The 21678-nt window shown below is 44.6% G+C and overlaps 2 protein-coding genes across 2 annotated transcripts in view; both read left to right on the plus strand.

Moving 5' to 3' along the window:
- Positions 1-207: 207 nt before the first annotated feature.
- LOC135830325 (fibrinogen alpha chain-like) lies at positions 208-10097 on the plus strand. Its single transcript, XM_065342589.1, has 7 exons — positions 208-436; positions 681-887; positions 1456-1596; positions 2113-2226; positions 2846-3051; positions 3670-3706; positions 8796-10097. The coding sequence occupies exons 1-7, from the start codon at positions 313-315 to the stop codon at positions 9422-9424; spliced, it is 1458 nt and encodes a 485-aa protein (XP_065198661.1). The 5' UTR covers positions 208-312; the 3' UTR covers positions 9425-10097.
- Positions 10098-16215: 6118 nt separating this feature from the next.
- Positions 16216-21678, plus strand: part of LOC135830308 (angiopoietin-related protein 7-like) — a 49207-nt gene continuing 43744 nt past the window's right edge. The window contains exons 1-3 of the mRNA XM_065342573.1: positions 16216-16799; positions 19532-19732; positions 20556-20693. Coding sequence (XP_065198645.1) covers positions 16676-16799; positions 19532-19732; positions 20556-20693 — 463 coding nt within the window. The 5' untranslated portion in view covers positions 16216-16675. The remainder of the gene's footprint in view (positions 16800-19531; positions 19733-20555; positions 20694-21678) is intronic.

Here is a 21678-nt window from a genome sequence, read left to right on the forward strand (position 1 = left end):
GTTTCATGATACTAATGTTAATGATGCACTACATGACTTTAGACTTGAACCTACTTGTACTTGTGCTGTGCATCTACGTCCTGCGGCGCAGGAAACCAGGCACAATTGAAACTGGATATCTACCATCATGATTATGCTATTACAGCAAGAAGGTACAAGAACATTTACTCGACAGGATTTTGCGTGAGATTGATTTTGTCGTCGCTGGGAAAAACCTGTATTTTGAAGCGCCTCCAAAGTAACCGTTCGTGGAGCTGAGTCACCACAACGAGTCTTTTCTAGATAATCAGCTGAACGCTGGTCGAAGGCAAAATGAACCTGCGGTCAACTACTCGCCTGTCTATATGGGTTGCATTGTTGTTGGTGGTCTCGTTCAGTAGGGCTCTCTCCAGGACCGTTCTTGCAGGAACCCACGCCAGTACTGGAAATGCAACAGGTGAGAGCATTACTATGGCGATGTTAGTTTACAACCCAACAGCATTTGTGGACATATGTGGACTGCTCGGACGAAGGTAAACTCTTGAGTATCACAAGCGACTAAACCCTTCCTAATCTCTTTGTTTTCTTTCCGGTTGGATCATTTACTTGAATGGATGTTTTAACTGCACTGCAGTGTTTGTGGCTGAAAGCAACTGTACTCGTTTGTTGTGCAATCATTTTCTCATTTTGTCGATTATTAGGTGTTGCTGAGTCGTGTATGGCACGAGTTCTTCATCTTCTACCATCTACAGCTCTTCGTCTTAGCATCCAGGACACAGAGACACTACTTGAAATAATTGGCCTACGTCAACCCATTGATCAGCTTAACTACGCCAACGCTGACACCACATCCCTATCAGCTTTGCTAGGTGGACGGCAGAATGCTGAAATGCTGGTACAGTGTCTGAGTGAGTCTACTGATCTACTACGCATATACTGTACTTCTAATGAATTGATGACAAACATTACAAGTCTATGTTTGTGACTTTACACACACGTAACCCTGGTCCCTCACTCTTCGGGAATTTCTAGATACACGTATGTGAAAACTTGTCTCAGTAACTCATCAGACAATATTTTACCTGGCCCACCTGTACCGAGTCTGGCCTTACACAAACCTCAGAGTACATGATTGATTGTGTAGGCTTGAGCAATTTTGGTCTCCTTTGCATTGCCCAGGTTATATAAACGTTCAGCACCAGGGAAAAGAGCTTTATCGGTAGCGAGTACCATAACATGCTTTGCATTCAATTGATAATACTCGTCATCAATTTTTGGAAAGATTAAATTAAATTGCTGACGTGTATATCAATATAAAATAGTCTTTGAATCCTGTTGTATTGGATTTGATACCACAAATTGGTACCTCAATCATTTTAGCATTAAGGAGCGCTCTTGCCGGCTGATTTTTGTACGAGAGTTCTAATACTTTATCCACCCACCTTTTGTTTCGAATTTGACTATTGTCTTATGCAGGTGGGCAGCTCGAGCAATGTCGCCAAAGTCCCCCGTGCAGCAATGCAGGAAAATGCATTTTCAGCGGTTCTCGACAAGGGAGAGGCTCGTCGTACATTTGCAACTGCAATGATGGTCATTCTGGAACGTATTGTCAGACCGGTAATATTTTAGTGTATTAGTGATACGTAGTGTCACGCCAAAATAAAGGATTCTTCATCTCAAACGCTCAAACACGGTCTCTTTGCTGCATACCGTGAACGTCACTTGAAATGTTCAACATTATTTGGGCCCGTCCCATCAATAGGGTGAAATAGAAAAATGTTTTGGTAGAACTAATGAATTTTAACGTAATTAGGTTAACGTTATTAGAGAAAACCTAACTTTGTCTAACATCTACCAGAGGTTTACCTGAATTCCTGATAAATTTGAAACATCATGGTGTTGAAAAGTGAAAAGTGTGAAGAATTGATTGACTGCCACCACCAGACCTCAAACCATTCCGGAGCTATGGTGTGGCTGACATCTCATCAGATTTTAACAAACACATATTATTATTGAATCTTGAGACTTCAGAACTCCAACCTCCAGTGACTCTGCATAGGAGACAATAACGTTTTTGAAAATGTGTGTTTCTTGACACCTCTTGCTCTTTTACTTGCCTTTTCTACCGCTCAGTTCTACCATCTTGCGCTGGAAATCCATGTCAGAATGGGGCAACATGTCAACAAAGAGGGTCATCATTCCATTGTCACTGTCCTCCACTGTATACTGGACACCATTGTGAAAAAAGTGAGATTCATAACTCAGGAGGGAAACATTAAAAATTTAACGGTTGTTCTCAAGATATGAAGTGGTACTTTTTAACACGTGACACTCACTGTACCAAGATTTCAAAAGAATGTTTTATACTTTTGCCAGTACGTAAATGTATATGCTTCCCTACTGGGATTCATCGGTATCATAATAGGTAAGTACTAATAGGCCACTTCCTCCACCAAGGTATCCGTTTTTGTTCTCTTTTCAAACATTAAAGCCAAATTCACGAAGCGGGTTAACCCGTTATGTCCTGATTCCCAGGACAGAATGAAGCAGAATTTGAATTTTCATGACAATGTTCACCTTCGACAGGATGTGACTTTCGCCTCCTCCGCTCAAGTTCCATAATCTAAGACTCGTTTGGAAGCTCTGGTTTTAAAAGCGCATATCTCCGATTAATCTATTCACCTATATCCCTGTCTAAGCGCTTATGTGGGACCGAATATTACGAGTGACAGTGGTGTGAGTACTGGGGTTACTAATGTAGTGTACTTGACAGCTTCCTCCTATAGATTGTAATCGGTACTCCCTGATTGCTAGTCAAATGACGAAACACAATGTTTTACCATCCATGTGTGTGTTGATACCTTAGAGTGGCTGGATGCAAGAACGTTCCGAAAGTACGCAAACACAGTGCATCAAATCAGTGATCAGATGAAGAACCTGGAGCGAGGGATGGACGCAGCGAGACATGACGACGTCAGTCGGATCGAAACCTTTCTCCAGAGACTTGAGCAAAAAGTCATGACTAAGTTCAATTCCACTTTGACTCAGCTCTCATCTGAAGTTGTAGCACCGGTAAGCACAGTACATACATCTACATGTACATATACTCATATAGTCATGTGTGCAGTCATATGCAGTTATGTTTATCGTCATTTTCAGAGTACCGCATTTCTCGCTCCACATATACTGGCATACACAGACACATAGACAGCAATAGCGACAACACACGAAGTGAAGGGTAGTTGGCCGCAGCCACATGTTACTGGTGAGACTCAAGACTGACTGCAGAAGTCAGGAAAAGAAGCGACAATAAAGAACACACCAGATGCTATATTTGCAACGGAAAATGTTTCGCGAGAAATCATATCTCGCAATCTTGCTGCGCTCGGCCGGCGAGAAATACAACGTCTACATAGTATTATGTATTACAAGTATTTATTTGCAAATGTTGTTTATCAATGAAAAAGGATGAGGCAAGTAAAGTGTGTCTGGTAGTAACCCTACTGAAGGCAAACAGACTGAACAATTGCCTGTAGTTTGTATGTCATGCCCTTACATTAGCATAGCTGTCAATCCAGCAGAAACAGTCAAACGGTTTCCTCAGACTTCGAAATTCACGCCTCCTGTGAAACTACACAGAATGGTGGTACGCAGCCCTCACTGAACACACACGTTTGGCTTTTCTTGTAGAATCACCGCCTGGATGAAGGCCACGGAAATCAAGAAGGTATGATGTAATATATTGATATTTATTTAAACGCGTTAAGCTGATAATTATTTTGTACGTGAACAAAGAGGAAATTCTTTCGTTGCAAATGTGAATCTGCACGTATCAGGTATATGACACAGAAATGGCACATGAACTACCACCTTGAAAAGGTACTTGTGAGTTTCTGGCCAGAAAGCGACCATCAAACACTATGTTGATATGAATCTACTTCTAGTGATCTTGAATTGGTGAGAAACTCAGATTCATATTTTTTATTTTATATAACTATTTATTACAACATCTCAAGACTCGGTGGAAACACCGGCCAATGTTAAGAGAGTGGGTGATTGCCAACCAAGGCGATAAATAAAAATCAGGAGAGGGAAAAGAAAGAGTAGCAAAATGAACAGCAACAACAACTCCGTAAAGAAAGATGTCCAATAAAAACAGTGAAAAACACTGAGACGTAAAGGACATGTGGATAATTAGCTATTTATGTCGTAGTAAAGATGGGGCGGCACGGATCTTAAACAGGCGGAGTGAGGTCAGATCCTTAACTTCTCTGGGTAGAGTGAGCGAAACAGAAAAAGCAATAAATAGAGGGGAGCGCAAAAGAGTGGATGAGTTACACTTATGGAGTAAGAGCGAGTTTCTAGTTCTTAGAGAAGAGAATCAATTAAAACACATGAGATGAGGTGGGCACAACTCAAGCTTAATAGAATGGGCAAGAGAACGCCAGGTGTGCACTGCGTCCAGGTGATAACGGGGTTGTGTGAGCTATTATAAAAAGGGCTGATGATGAGAGCATGCGGGGTTGACGGAGGAGAATTTTAAGGATTCTCTTGTGGTGTATTTCAAGCTTTGCAGCAGCGGAAGAGGATAATCCAACCCAAAACGTATCGGCATAATCAAAATATTGGGCGAAGGTAGGCTAAATAAAAATGAATCTTGCAAGAAAGTGGGAGGTAGGAGCAGTGGGGGGAGAGAATTCCTAAGGATTTACTTGATTTTTTTTACAGATATATTCGATGTGGGGTACCCAAGAGAGTGCAGAGTCAATCACAATGCCAAGGTGTTTGTGAGAAGACACTATGTCAATTGGATTTGGAAAGTTGGCATGGATGAGGGTTGTGAACTCTGGCTGGGGCGGGAAGAGCATGATCTTTGTTATTGATAGATTTGGGGACAATCTCCAGGACGACATCCAGGAAAGAACTTCCTTAATGCCAGCACGTAAGTTGTTTTTCAGGCCACTGAGGGAAGCTGATTAGGTGAGAAGGGTCGTGTCGTCAGCAAACACAGACTTTCCAGGGAAGACTGCAGGTAAGTCGTTTACGTAAATTATAAATAGTAGGGACTAAAAAATGTTCCTTGAGGAACGCCTGACAATACTTGCTCTGCAGCCGAGGATGTGCCAAGCACAGTTACGTACTGATAACGTCCGGAGCGATAAGATTTCAGCCAGGAAAGTGGTTGTTTACGTTCCCTGAAAGCATGCTCGAGCTTTGCCAAAAGTCCTCGATGCAAGACGGTATCAAACGCCTTGGCCTAGTCAAAGAAGCAAATACCAGCAAGCGCTCTGTTATTCCTATGCTGGCACACCTGCTGCACGATGCGGGTCAGTTGAAGGGAGGTGGAGTCGCCTTTACGAAACCCAGATTGTGCGGGACTCAGAAACAGCGAAACCCGACTTTATAAGTGATCATAAAAGAGGAGTTCACATACTTTGGACACGCAGGAAAGAAGAGAGATAGGGCGGTAGTTTGCAGGTTCGTGGCGGGAACCTTTCTTGTATACAGGTATGACTTTCGCTGTTTTCCATGCGGAAGGGAATTTGCCCGTGGTAAATGACATGTGGAAAATATGGCACAAAGGGAATGCTATGGATGGTGCCAGGGTCTTGAGGACCCGGTTGGGGATGCCGTCGGGACCAGATGCCTTGCATGTCGGAAGCTTCTTCAGATGACGACGGACAGTGGCAGTTGTGGTGATGACGGACGTGAAACAAGCTGAGGGCTCCGAGGGGGTGAGAATAGGGGGAATAGAGAGCAACAGGTCATCAGGCCGAGTCACAGAGGCAAACTGGGTGTTTAATGCGGTAGCTTTGGTCAATCCTGCAAAGCAGTTTGCACTGAGCGGATATAAGGTCTGTGCTTTGTCCGCGTCAGGGTTTTCACTATATTTCGCTGCTGTTGGTATGCTTGTTTGTTTTGTTGTGTTAGGTACTCCTTAAAAATGCTATAGAGATCCTATTTCCATTTGATTGCTGTGCGGGGATGGGCATCAACCCAGGGTGGCTGACTGGTCCGTGGGCAGCGGTGAGAATACGGCTGCTTTTCGAATGGCCAGAGGTGCTTCTCAAGGGCACTGTTGAGAATGGAAGAAAAGTGCGAAAGCGCATCATTGACGTTGCTGGCACGCAGATGCCACCTCCAGTCAATATCAGCGAGCTCTGCATTCACACTATCCCGGACGGAAGATGGCACGGATCTAAAATCATATTCCGGCTTTGCAGGAACATTCCTAAAGTGGTATTGGGGTGCAGCAGCGGGATGTCCGTTTGCAGCAGGTTCCTCACGCTAAACAGCATCAGTAGACAGTATGAAGTGACTGAGGATCTGTGCGTGGTCAGATGCACCAAGAGGAGCAACAGATGTAACAGAGAGTAGAAGGTGAGGATGATCCGTGAGCACAACATCAATACACGATGTTGAGACGTGGGGGTAAAGTTTGTGGGGAATGTCACCATTGGCTCAAGGCCAAAACAAGAGAAGAGGTTACGGAACTCCCTTCCAGCACGATTCGTGGTGTCTCTATAGGAGACCATTCAGAATGGCGAGCATTCAAGTCTCCTGCAAGTACAATCGCAGAATTGGGAAGGCTAATATTGAACAGACAGTCCTCTAGGAGGTCACTAAATGCCTGAACTTGGGAGATGCTGTCTCAAGGGGGTCTGTAAACAGAGCAGACGGATCACTGGCCGCAATTCAAGCTAAACCGCCTCCAGTCCACAGCGCTCAAGGTCGAAGCGGCGCTCGATGGACATGAACCACTTGTCAGCTACAAGAGTAGCAACACCGCCATAGCCTCTTGCTGGCAGGTTATCAGAGCTGGTCGTAGGTGGGCGGTCCAGGCGGCATGACGTGTAGCCTGGAATTGAGACGTCTACGGCAGCTGTCAGCCACGTTTCACATAGGCAGATTATGTCTGGAGAATACTGCTCACAGACTTGACTAAGCTCAGCTAACTTATTTACTATGGAGCGCCAGTTAAGTGAGAGCACTGAGAACGATGAAGGAAATTGGGCAGGTTGATTAGGAGTTTTAGTAGTTTGTCGTCCATAATCAGGAAGGAATGGTGGTGCAAGTGGAATATGACTAGTAGGTATAGAAGAATTTGTAATGCAATGAGGGGAAGGGTGTGATGAACTTGCGTGGTGCACAAGGGGTTGGGCAAGAGGATTTAGCTGTTGGCTAGGTGACCGAGGACCCATCACTTGCTAGCGGAGTCGGCATAGCGCCATTTGCTGACGGTGTGCGCAATGGTGTCGGGCCAGAATTCCTTTTCAAGCAGCGTTTGCTCAAACTCTTCCGCGACAGAAACGCGTGAATAGCAGGTACCAAAGTATTGGGTTTCAGCAATTGTGCATGCGTATACACCAACGCCCCGATCAGCGCACCAGGTTACAGTGGACTGTGCCTTACTTCCAGGACTAACATTCCCGACAAAGAAGGCACATTACTTGGGAAGATGTGTGCCAGTGAGTGTGTTGGGGTTGGGGTTTTCTGTGTCCATTTTTCTGTAGACAGACACAACTTGGGATTTTGTTGATCGCTGTGGGCCGCTGATTTATTGCTCCTTCCCCGCTGTTCTTGCCAGTTGTTCTGATGGGGATCGCCTTCTGTGCTCCCAGCAGCACCCTGAGTACATGTGGGCTGTACTGGTGCACCACCGGCGCCTGCTGTTGTAAGTGCGCCCCCAGTTGTTGCATTTCTACCAGTGTGTACGGGTATGTTCCTGCGTTCCATGTGGTCGGTTTTAGGTACGGTGGCCCTGCTAGTGTTAGTTGAACTTCTGTATAGAGTATAGAGTGCGTGCAACCTCTTCTGGCTGTGTGCTATTCGTACTCACTGTACGAGTACAACGGGATTGCATGGCTGGAGTGTCGCGGTGTACGGGTTTGGATGAACCATTGTACTGCTGCTGGTGAAGCTGTCGCACTTCCCCCTTCAGCTCCGAAATTTCCAGCTTCAAGGACAAAATTATGCTATCCCTGTCCTCCCTCATGGAGGCAATCTCCCCCGCCAAGGCCTGGATAGTGTTAGCAAGGCTGTCTAGCTTAGAGTCATAAATCCACGACGTACCGGTGTCAGTGACGGGCTTCACTCCAACGCCAACTTCCGCAGTGCCTGCACCAGCTCTGGCCGGGCGAGGCTCGAAGGGGAGTCCAGGGACTTGCGTTTAGCGATGGCGATTAGTTCCTGGTACCCGATTAGGGCAAGATCAAGGTTTTGGTCCAGGGACATTCTTAGTTTCAGCAAGGACAAAGGTAGAAGGGTAAAACTGCTAAAGGGGGGCTCCCGGAAAGCTGTTCCGAGGAGCACCAAAAAAGTCAACCATCCCCTGAGATTCAAAAAAAACCTCAAACAGATTATTCTAATACGACCAAAACATTCTAACCAAATACAATTATCAAAGCTCCCTTTCTCCTTACAAATATCTAAAATCTGTTAGGGTTTTCGCAGTACTGCAATGGTTTTATTTCATGCCTATGCGTTTCAAAACGGAAAAACAGTCTGAGTTCATTCCACTGTTGTGGACTTATTAACCCCCTATTACTAATCCTAATGTTTGAACTGACCTACTGGTCGTAGTTGCCCTTTCAAGTGTTGATTTCCACTTATTCTCTAATTCCTGGCCTTTGCTTACTTCCAAGTACACGTAGATGGATAGGCAGATAAATACAGGTACCGGGGTGAGTATGTAAGTACATGTACATGAATGTATGTTGGTTTTCAAAAGGGTTGCAGCATGTTTGGAAAGCAGGTCATGGTATCTTTTGATTCATTAATGTTCCCCTCATCCTTCCACTGTGTTTATCCTGCAGCAAATGCGTCGTGTGAACGTACTAACCACGGGCGATCAGGATTGTTCACTGGTACAAAAACGACTACGACATACACTGCATACTGTGATCGAGAGGCTGATGGAGGTGGCTGGACTGTATTTCAGAGAAGAAAAGACGGCTCAGTGGACTTTTACCGTGACTGGAATGCATACAAACGAGGATTCGGATCAGCTTCTGGAGAGTTCTGGCTGGGTCTAGATACACTACACTATCTGACGTCCCAAGCTGGTAGTACTTATGAACTGCGTATTGATATGGTGTTCAATAAAACTGGAGTGAAGCATTATGCCAAGTGGTCAACATTCCGTGTTGAAGGTGAAGCTGACAATTACAGACTACACGTTTCAGGATTCTCAAGCCCTACATTGCAAGACAGGATGAATTACCACAATGGACAACAGTTCAGTACTCGAGACCGTGACCACGACTCTAACTCTGGAGACTGTTCCAATGCATTCAAGGGTGGTTGGTGGTATAACAACTGTCACAAAATCAATGTCAATGGATTGTATGGACGTCGTGATAGAGACGGAACTGGTGTAGTGTACGTGCATAACGGGAACAAGAGTTTGAAGTTTGTGGAAATGAAGCTAAGAAAGCGTGGATAAAACCCAAGGCACTACTAGATTCATTCCACACACTGCGCTCATTTGCATCCAAATGCAACATACTGCACGTCTTAACTAGTTTCCTCTTTTCATTATGTCTTTAGAAATGTTTAGACCTCTTTCCAAGCTTACAATTTCTTTGCAGAGAGGCAGCATGCCATTCGATTCTCAGTCGCGAGATTCTACAAACCATCGATGCTTTGTTTAACATAATATTACTGCACACATTCACTAAGTGAGTGTTTGCCATTTAATGGGCATTGCTCCAGTTCCTTCGCCACCATGAAACACATTGATCTTCTTGGAGCGCTTTCGTTTTATACTTTTTATTAGCGAGCCATCGTGGTTTCAAGAATACGATCACTCTTTGTAATGAATGGTACTTTCCCTCTCTACTACAGCCACCCGCATTCTCTCACTAACTCTCACTAACTCTCACTAAAGACCTGAACGTCATTAACCGTCAAGCGCTATCCACTTCAACTGTTTTTGTTTTACGTGACTAATTGCTTAAACCAAACACACAGTAGAATGACTCGCGAGCAAAAGCTGACGTTCAATTGAGGGGTAGACACACTATCAAAAATGTCTGTGATATGCACGGTAGGTAAGAACTGTTTCCTGGTGCCTCTATATCTTTTATTTTGAACTATGTGTGGCTCCTCCGTTCTTACTGAAGACTGGGGGTGAAAGTTGGCACTGAGATCCCGAGTTCGAGTACTCTGATCTTCTCCGATCGTATATTCGAGTAAAAAAGGGGAAGGACAAAATGTTACGAGTTATGACTACCGTTAAGTCTGGGATAAAAGTAACTGTCTACCAACGTTGGTGGACAGTTAGGCATAACTCGTAACATGTTGTCCTCCTTTTTCACCATAATTTAATTGGATGGTGGCACCATCCGAGTTGAAGACAGAGAGTAGAGGAAACATGGAAAAAGAGAGCAATACCTACATGTAGATACTAGATATGTGCGATTAGACTGAGTCAGTAGTCCACATTCCATTCTCGGCGCGCAGGTAGCGGTATACTTGCGTCTTGAATGCCTGCATTAGGCTGCGATGGGGAGGATGCAGGAGCAGATCACAGGGCAATGCATTCCACTGGTGGAGCACAAAGTGGGGAAATGATCGCTTCAGGACTAACGGGGTAGAGGCTGGCGTCCAGGTGAAACTGGTGGCCGGAAGCGCTGGCATGGTCGCTCCGGGTTCACGGAGTGGCCAACTGCTGACGGCGAGCTGGCAGAACCGCAAGAAGTTGAGGTGGGCCCGTAATTACTTGTAGCTTGTATAAACAAGCTAGGGCAGCTAATGTCCGTCTGATTGCCATACTGGGCAGGATTGCTCCCGGTCCGATGATTCTGAGGGCGCTGTGCTGGACTAGGTCCAGTCGGCTGAGTTGGCTGGGTGACGCTCCAATCCAGATAAGTGGGGCGTACTCCAGCAGGGGACGAACAAATGCCTTGTAAACTGGAAGGATCCGGTTCGGAAAGGTCCAAGAGGGGAAGGAACGTGCAACAAAGAAGAGCACGAGCTACGCCCCACGGCAACAAAGAATGCCGAAAGTTACTGGATAAAGAATAAAGTAGTTCCACGCGACGCACGTTTCGCCGTATATGTCATGACGGCTCAAAAGGTGTGCGAACTCCAACTCGGATCGTGATCCAATCTTATTATGGTAAAAACGGGGAAAGACAAAATGTTTCGTTGTATGACTAACTGTCCACCAACATAAACAGATCATATACAGTCAGGAAATGCGACAAAATGGCAGAAAACTGACAAGGAGAAGTGAGACATTCAGCGACCTGAAATGTTATTCCAACATGTCTCCAAGGTACAAACCAATAACCTTCCAACTCTGCAGGATGAGACTCGGAAATGTCTCAGTACTCCTTGTCAGTTTTGTGCCATTTTGTCGCACTCGCTGACTGTATATGATCTGGTTATGTTGGTAGACAGGTATTTATCACTCTTAACATGTTGTCCTGCTCCTTATTTAACATAATTAAATTGGCTCACCATCCGAATTCAAAGATAGTAAATGTTAGGGATTTTGTAAGTTCAAACTTTAACCGCCAAGTTTTGTTCCACAGCAAAGGTCATCCAATCAGTCTGCAGGTGATCGCAGCACCCATCAGAAGTACTGGCTGCTGATGGAAGAATAGTGAAGGGCTTTGTCATGAGCATTGGTACACGACACCACTGCATTGGGCAACATAACTATCAGCGGGATCGTACACAAAGGAGAGAGTATGAGCAAGAATGTTGGTCTTGCGCACACCAAAAAAGAGAGGGCGAACTCGGGATGGTACTTTAATTAATAATAATAATGATAATAAAAATACCAGCTCGCATGTACCCCATGGGGGAGATCACCCATGGGGCTAACGCCTCTGTCGGCAAAAAAGAGTTAGAGAAAACGAGAAATACATGACATACACATCTTCTCCATTCTGTTATTGCAGGAAAAACTACATCAATTCCACCATGAGCCTAGGCATGAGGAATATAATATTAAGAGAGCATGTCTGAGAAAACCAGAACATATGTGCAAGTCGATCTCTCAGATTTCGCTCAAATTTTGCAGGTAGGTTTGCTTTGGGGTGTAGATCGACATTCCAAAGCCCGCACAAAATCTTTTGAAGGGAACCATGAAATTGGCATACCCCTCAATATTGGCCCAATATTGGCACGATTTATGGGTCTACAAACGAGCCACGGCACAGCGTACAAGAACAAGCTACGAACAAAACTCCATCAAGCCATCATTACCTCACCTTAGAAGAGTTCTTGGGGCAGCACCACTTAGCCACGCCAGCATCCCAGAAGACGAGGGAAATCATCCCTTGACGCCACAAATGATCGTCTTGAAAATAGCCAAATTACAAGCGCTGATAAAACAGCGAGCTACGTCCTCAATTAGCAAACACTATACACCGGCAGATAGTAGAACACCTCTTCTAGCACTGAGGACATGTCCCCCATCATCCTTTTGGGGTTTTCTTGAAATAAACAATTTTGAATTTTTCCACTCGACCATTCTGAAATACGTCCAAACTCATACCTGCGCAGGAAAGCTCGCCCCTCCGCTACGTCTAGTCAGCAATTTCTACTCCAACACCACTCCCAACGCTGCAGAACAAAGTGTATTGTTGACTCTGACAAGGAAAAGCAGCGGTGATCACTTGTCACTCCAAACGACAAGCTTCTCCTTGCGCCACCAACATTTTTCGTTGCAACAGTTGATGCAAAAGTGACTGAATTTTTGCGTGTAGTTTTTGGATTTTACTGCAAGAGGAATGATGAAATCACGTGCCTCGTGACACAAGAATGCCAGGTCTCGTAGATCACGGTTCAGCAGTTGTTCCGAGTCACCTTGATCAAGCGCTCCTGCACTTACATGGATCACCCGTTGATCTAGATCGGATCAAGTGCATCTTGATGTCCAGCTCAAGAGCACGCATGTCGTGTTGTAGGCCTTCCACTGTTCCAGCTGGGACTTTCTCTCTACATGCAGCACAGAGACGGGCGGCGAGTAGGGTCAAATCACGTTGTTCATGACGTAAGAAATCTGCCATGTGGCCGCGCCACATACTTCATGCAACCAGTGTTGGCCGCGCGCTGGTCAACTCCAAACGACCTTGATGGCATGGACCACGCTCATTCCTTGCTGTTGCAGATCTACGTGGATCATCAGCATGTAAACCAGCCGTAGTTCCTGCTGAACCGTGTATTGTTCGGGATGAGCGAGGTTAGTGTGAAAACTTTGAAATGCATCCCTGTTCTTACTGCAAGAGGAAATATCTCCAAGAATTCTTGCCAATGCAATACTGCTAGCGTTATAACGATAGTTTCTGCATGTTCTGAGCAGAGCATGCAAGAAATATAATGCATCTTACCTCCTCCCTCATGGTCCGTTTCGAATAGCGCCTCAGAAACGATCGTGATCGTGTGCATTGTGTCGTGTACCAGAAAGCATTATTCTACGACACGATCCACGTGATTTCGTCATTCCTCTTGCAGTAAAATCCAAAATCTACACGCAAAAATTCAGTCACTTTTGCATCAACTGTTGCAACGAAAAATGTTGGTGGCGCAAGGAGACTAGCTTGTCGTTTGGAGTGACAAGTGATCACCGCTGCTTTTCCTTGTCAGAGTCAACAATACACTTTGTTCTGCAGCGTTGGGAGTGGTGTTAGAGTAGAAATTGCTGACTAGACGTCGCGGAGGGGCGAGCTTTCCTGCGCAGGTATGAGTTTGGACGTATTTCAGAATGGTCGAGTGGAAAAATTCAAAATTGTTTATTTCAAGAAAACCCCAAAAGGATGATGGGGGACATGTCCTCAGTGCTAGAAGAGGTGTTCTACTATCTGCCGGTGTATAGTGTTTGCTAATTGAGGACGTTGCTCGCTGTTTTATCAGCGCTTGTAATTTGGCTATTTTCAAGACGATCATTTGTGGCGTCAAGGGATGATTTCCCTCGTCTTCTGGGATGCTGGCGTGGCTAAGTGGTGCTGCCCCAAGAACTCTTCTAAGGTGAGGTAATGATGGCTTGATGGAGTTTTGTTCGTAGCTTGTTCTTGTACGCTGTGCCGTGGCTCGTTTGTCGACCCATAAATCGTGCCAATATTGGGCCAATATTGAGGGGTATGCCAATTTCATGGTTCCCTTCAAAAGATTTTGTGCGGGCTTTAGAATGTCGATCTACACCCCAAAGCAAACCTACCTGCAAAATTTGAGCGAAATCTGAGAGATCGACTTGCACATATGTTCTGGTTTTCTCAGACATGCTCTCTTAAGTACAGAATGTTATTTATCAAAAAGATATTTGAGTAAGCGCAGATATTTTAGGCATGATGAGTTCGTACATTGATTCACAATGCCGAGCCAAGCTTCCCTGTCTTGAGAGATAGCTTCCGCTTCGGCAATGGAAACGTTTATTGTCTTTAAGTCATTCTTGATGTTGTCGATCCATCTGGTTACGGGGCGTCCTCTGGGCTTCTTGATGTCTTTGGTGTCACGTGAAAGTCTTAGAGCTTTGTAGGATGATGAGTCACTGCCTTCTCTGATTACATGGCCGAACCATAACTAGCGCCGTTCCCTGCAAGTTCTGGTGATAGGCAATTGGCTGAAGAGCTTGTATAAGTTTTTATTCGATATTATTTGGGGATACACTACGCCAAAAATGGATCATAGTAGCTAGTTTGCGGCGATGCCACGTGTCGATTCTGTTGCCGAGTGCTACTGTCAAGGTTCACAGGCCACAGTTGTATAATAGAACCGGAAGGATAAGTGTGGTAAACATAGGCAATCTAGATAATATAGTGTGTCTCTTCCAGGCTATAGTGCCAAACGCTTGATTAGCCGCATTGATACGGTTCTCGATTTCACTTCCAGATCACAAGAGACTTCCAAGTAGTTTCGTCTTTCTCCATGCGTCATCATCCTTGGAAGGAGTTACAAATTGAGTTTTTTTAGATTTAATCTCAGGTCATCCTGGGCGAAAATTGGCTCACATTTCGCTGCAGCGGCCACCACAGCATCACGATCAGTGTCATGTATTGTCGTGTCATCTGCATACTGTGAGAAATGAGTAGGCCGGTATGAAGGGGAGGTGCAGGCTTCTCTCACCTGCCTCATCGCACCTTCTGCGTAGACAATTAACATGGCCGGAGACATCGAGTCTCTCTGAACCACGCCGATTTTGGTCGAGAAGGGAGCACTGAGCTGCCGGGCAATCTTCACCCTAGCTGTCGTATCGGAGACTAGCAATTTCATCATTGAGGTGGGTACACCCGAAGCGGCCATTCGATCAAGCGCCTTGCCATGGTTCACTGTGTCGAATGCACCGCTGCAATCTAGTAATGCTGCCGAATAGTTCCAATTTCCTAGCAAAGCTCTCTCACACAGAGACCACAAACAGAAAACCCCATTAGCCGTTGAGCGACCAGGTCTGAAACCGGCTTGTGACTCGTCCACAAATTGCTGAATATTGGTGCAATTCTCTTTGTGATTATGGTTGTAAGGACTTTCCGAACCACTGACAATAGCATTACTGGTCTGTAAATCTTCGAGGCTCCCTTCGGTTTGCCATTTTTGTATATTGGCACAATACTTCCAGTGGTTATGTCGGCTGGGCAGTGCTGTAATTGGCGAATGACATTGAAAAAGGAGGACAGCCAACCAGCTAGAATGTCGGAACCTGATACTTTAAAAACAACTAATGGTACTTGCAGATGACGTAATGGTACTTGCAGATGACGTAACGGTACTTGCAGATGACGGTCGCAGTGATACGCTTAGTTAGCCATGGAAGCAAAGACTCATTGAAGAGGTAGCCAGTGATCTTGTAAAACCCGCAACAGCGTGACACCTTTTCAGATGTTAAAGCAGTATCTACTGCTACTTCAAGGACTACTCTGCGAGAGTTAATAGTGCGTAGCAATGCAGAAAGATTCAGCAGGTCTACTAGGACTAGAGCATTTGGCAAAAGCCAAACCTGGTACTCAGCTAGATGTTTCAAGATGCTAATAATGATGCTCTGCATGACTTTAGATTTGAACCTTCATGTGCAGTGCATATCCGTCCTGCTTTGTGGGAAACTGGATATCTACCATAATGAGTATAGGTTTTTTCGGCAAGAGCGGGTACAAGATCACTACCCCAACAGGATTTGCGTGATCAAGAGGGGTAAGCAGCAGCATTCGGCCTTGTCCTTGCCATCTATCGAAGTCACACCTGGCTATCACTACATGACTGTACTCTCACTAACACCCTGTGTCCTCAATGTAGTCTATCAGTATCGCCTTTGCTTAGCCCTCATCTTCGCGCCTTAATCTTCGCGCCTACGATGCGCCATTATGTTTGCCCCCTTTTCGCGCCTAAGATGCGCCATGTTTTTGCTACAAAAGGGTGAAGTTCACTATCTGTTAGCCATTCTACATTCTCAATCTTCACTGACGAGATCCTGATGATCGAAACAGCTGCTGTCTGAAGGAGCAGATTACCAACTGAAGTGTCGTTTTGCTGATGGTGTGCTGTGGAAACGTGTTGAGGTCGGCCGGAGAGCGCAACGGTGTGGTGTGGTGGTTGATAAGAATCAGGATTTGCGTGAGATTGATATTGTCGTCGCTGTGAAAAATCGGTATTTGAAACGCCTCCAAAATCACCGTTTGTTGAGCTGATTGACCACAACGAGCCATTTCTACTAATTTTCTAGATAATCAGCTGAACGCTGATCGAAGGTGAAATGAGCCTGCGGACAACTACTAGTCTCTCTTTATGGGTTGCATTGTTGTGGGTGGTCTCGTTTCGTAGTGCTCTCTCCAGGACCGTCCTTTCAGGAGAGCACCCCAGTACTGGAAATGGAACAGGTGAGAGCATTACTATAACGATGTTAATTTTCGTCATTGAACCCAAAAGAATTTTGTCTATGGACTGGTTGGACAGAGTTGCACTCTTGAGTATCACAACCTTCTAAACTCTTCCTTAGCTATTGGCAAACTCTTTGTAAACTCTTGATAATCTCTTGGTTTTCTTTCCAGTGAGGTCTTTTACCTGAATGGATTAAATGCGCTGCAGTGTTTTGTGGCTGAAAGTACTTGTAATTATATTCGTTTGTTGTGCAGTTGTTTTACTTTTTGAATTCTCAGTCTGCGGACAGAACTGTTTCGTCCTTTGTACTGTTTTTACTTTGGAGCATTTCGAGCACTCTTGGCGGGGTTTGCAGCTCTTTATAAAAATTCTTTGCTTCACGGAAACGTATTAATTTTCATTGCGAAGAGCTGCGCTTCGGTCCTCTGAGCTGTGCTGAGGAGCTCTAACAGAGCGAAACAGTTGCTTTCCACAGATTTGAGTATTATGCTCCCTAGCAGTCAGCAATGTCGTTAGGTTCAGCACTCTTACCTTAGCGCGAACCCTTGCCGCTCGCCATGTGCAACGCTCACTGCTCTTGGAGAATTTCGAGCACTCTTGGCGGGGTTTGCAGCTCTTTATAAAAATGCTTTGCTTCACGGAAACGTATTTCATTGCGAAGAGCCGCGCTTCCGTCCTCTGAGCTGTGCTGAGGAGCTCTAACAGAGCGACACAGTTGCTGTCCACAGATTTGAGTACTTTTTGTATATTTATATCCGCGTACCAAAGCTTAATATGAGGATTTTGCGAGCAGAATGCTGGAATCCATGATAGCAATGATTTCGAGAGCATAGTCAGTCGGAGCGTAGTGGACCCTGGCTAGCGCCAGACGACAGCGTTTGGTTGTTCTAGATGTGGTCAATGCACCCATGCTGAGTTAGTGTCAACTAATTACTTGATTGACCGAGTCTCTTCTGATTGAACCTAGAAACTAACGTTGCGTTAGTTCCACGGGGCAGGTGACTGGGGAAAGCGAGCGTCGACGATCATATTCATGATATTTACTGCTAGCAATTGTAGAACGTCGTTATTATTATTATTATTATTTCACAATCACGATGACATAGTGCCAATAAGCATGTGATGCGGGCGATTTTAACCAGCCATGGTGGGGACAACTGAGAAAAAGAAGGAGAAGAAAAAGAGAAAACAAAACAAAACAAAAGGAGTACTATAGGAACCTGGAGAGAGCAGTATGAAGATAAGGCTAGCAATGGAAAACAACGAATTCAATTCAATTCAACTTAGGCGGGGGCAGAATGGAACAAAATGCAGCGAAGGTGTCACGAGACTTTACCTCCTGCGGAAGCCGAGACCAATGAGAATAGGACTTGAACAGAGGGGATTTTAAAAGGATCGATGACCTGGCAAGTGGGAAATGGAGAGAACATCTAGTACGCGAGCTATTATTGAACCAGCTTAAATGCGCAAGTGCATGAGGAGGAGCAAGTTGAAGCTTAATACGGTGAATGAATTTGCATGCCGAGTGGGGAAAGCGTTCTGAGAGAGGGGAGGATGAAGCCAAAATGTATAGCGTCTGAGAGGAGGTCAGAGGGGGCATGCGAAATATTAATCGAAGTAATTTACGGTGGGTGACTTCTAACCGATGCATTAGAGCGGAGGATAGACCGGAAGACCAAACGAGAGAGCAGTAATCAAACAAAGGAAGAACATAAGAGTGATAAATTTGTATTCGACAACCATGGTGTAGATGGGAGATGTGAGGAGAAATGCAGCCTATCGCGGAGCAGACTCGCTTTTCAATATAGGTTACGTGCGAATCCCAGGACAAGTGTTCATCAAAAAATATACCAAGGTGTTTGTGATTTTTAGTTATTTCTTACAGGATCAGTAGGACATACTCCCGTCATTAAAAATATGATTATTTTTGAAGCCTCGCATTTACCGGTTTGTAGAGCTGATTGATCACATTGAGAAATTCCTAACACTACACAGTTAGATGACCAACTGAACACTGATGGAAGGCAAAATGAAACGCGCGTCAACTAAGCCGTTCTATACCCCTGTCTCTTACTCTGTATGTAAACATGGTAAAAGTTCACCTTGGGTTCCCAGTAAAAAGGCAACGCCTGTTGGGACTCCCCTAGTAAAATAATAAAATCTACTACTGTACTACTACTACTACTACTACTACTACTACTACTACTACTACTACTACTACTACTACTACTACTACTACTACTACTCTATGTGGGTAGCATTGTTGTTGGCGGCCTCCTTCAGTAGTGTGGCTGCAAGGAGCGTTTCTGCAGGTACCCACTCCAGTGCTGAAATGAAACAGGTAGGTGCATTGCCAATGAGGTTCCTCAAATAGGCTCTATCCTACTGCACCGACTTGAACCTTACAAGTCGTCTGGTCAGAAATCTTTCGCTGTTGAGTATCACAGCCTACTATACTCTTGCTGTACCGTTGATATGACTGTCGCCTTCAATGAAAATGAATGAAATGCAATATCACGTTTGTAGCGGAAAGAAAATACTCCGTTCATTTGCTTTGCGAGGATTCAACAAGAACAACATACAGATTGATCTCATTTCTGTTCAAAGTTGTTTGGTGAACGCCTAGTGCGTGAAGCTCGGAGTTGCAATGCATTATTTATTCTCTTTGACGTACAAATGTACTTTTTGCTTTGCAATGATTCAATTTTTCTTTATTTTGTTTGCCCGTAAGGTGATACTGAGTCGTGTATGGCACGAGTTCTTCATCTACTACCATTTACCGCTCTTCGTCTCAGCATCCATGATACAGAGGCTGTGCTAATTGGTTTACGTCACCCCATTGATCAGCTCAACTCCGCAAATGCTGACAGAGCACCACTATCTGCGTTCTTAGGTGGACGGCAGAATGCTGATTTGCTGGTACAGTGTCTGAGTAAGTTTCTGATGATCACCTCATTCCATTTTTCTTCCGATCCAAGGAATTCCGAGGATTATATACAACCATAGATACGATGCCATGTTTTTACGAAGTCTCCAACTCGATGTTCGTGTGTATGTCGTCCTTTCACGGCAGCAGTTACGCCAATCTCATTCACCAACAGATAACCTCATACACGAAACTCAGAAGAACATTCGAAACCCGCTGAAGTCTGTTGTATCTTCTATATGATTTACGTTCTAGGAGAGGGAAAATAGCACTATTTGCAGTGAGGACCCGACACACTCTGTGCAGTTATTGTATGCGCACGTTACAAGTTCAATATCCGTTGAAGCTTTTTGCATTGCCTTCTTTCGGATCATTTGGTATGGTATGGTATGGTATTGATTTATTTGAATTCGGTATCTCAACAGAACATTGTACAACTTGGGAAGATCCGAATGACATAGATACATAAACATAAAAGTGGAGAAGGTGCTACAGCTGATCATTTTATCGCAGGTTGTGGGACTAAACTAATACCAGTATGCAAGTACACAAGAAATAAAAGCTGAATAAATACGACTGCATGACATTGGAGAAAAGCACCAACTAGAGCAAAACAAAGCGACGCATCACTCATTGAAAACATTTTCAAAAAGGAGCTGTTTTAACCGGGTACATTGTGGCCCGTCATTAAGAAGGCAGGCAAGATGGGCTTTTTTATTTTATTTAGCAGAACACCAAACTTGTGTGTTCTTCTGTCGTATTAGAATTCTGTTCATTTTTTTTAACTTGTTCTGACCACATTTTGTCTTGTGATTCTTGGTTTATGCAGGTGGTCAGCTTGAGCAATGTCGACAAAGTCCCCAGTGTAGCGATGCTGGGAAGTGCATTTTGACACGTTCTATACAAGGGAAAGGCTCATACACTTGCAAATGTGATGATGGTCATACTGGACAGTTTTGCCAGACAGGTAATTATTATTTTTTTTTTTAACTTCTTTTGGGGCACAAAACCAATGATGATTTTCCCCGGTGATCAGTGACCATTGTTGGGATGCAGGCATGTGTAATTTGTGTATTTTCGTTCGCTCTGTTTTAGGATAAGCAAACGCATTGCATTTTCTACTTTTACTTGTACAGTTGCACGCGATAGGAGATCAAGTGTTACTAGTATTTTATTCCCGTAGCTATGCAGAAGACGTTACTTCAGTAACGTCTGGCGCTAGCCAGGGTCCACACAGCTTTAATTTGGTGTTTGTTTGTTTGTTTGTTTGCGTCACGCCTGGCGCTATCCGTATCTGTCCCGTACCGTACCATACCATCAAACACAGCTAGCTGGCCACATGCAGCTGGCCGCAATATTCAAATATTATTATTATTAGACACAATCTCATAGCATGTGACAAGCATAGCTAATGTAGGGACAGAATCCCCTGAGACAAGGGCGTTGAGCCAGCCACGGCAATAGTAAGCTAGGAAAACAAAGCAAATATGAATTAGAGCAGAAAATGAATGGAAAATTACAAAGAAAAACGATTAACGGAAGTGAGCACTATCAAAATTCGTGCATCACCCAGGTATTCGAGAATGTTCTTCGATGATAATTATTGCGTCTAGTTCAGTTGTGATAGTAGATCTTTAAACTGACCAATAGAAGAACAAGTTTTCAGACCGTATGGTAATGATAACCAATGAGAGTAGCCGGAAAACAAAGGGGACTTTAGATACTGGGCTGACTTAACAAGAGGCAGGATGAGCGCGTTACGGGTTGGACGGTTACACTAGTGTAACCGTCCAACCAGAGCGATTCAGGATCAAGAGTAGAACGACTTTATTATACCATCAACGGGGTTATATGGGACAGAAGTGTAATCCAAGGTGAACATGCAACACAGGTGTGATGTAACACAACGTAAGTGGGAACGTGTAGTAGGATGCACAGTGTGAGTGTGTGAA

This window comes from Sycon ciliatum (genome assembly GCF_964019385.1).
Source record: "Sycon ciliatum chromosome 5 unlocalized genomic scaffold, ocSycCili1.1 SUPER_5_unloc_1, whole genome shotgun sequence".
NCBI classification, from domain to species: domain Eukaryota; kingdom Metazoa; phylum Porifera; class Calcarea; order Leucosolenida; family Sycettidae; genus Sycon; species Sycon ciliatum.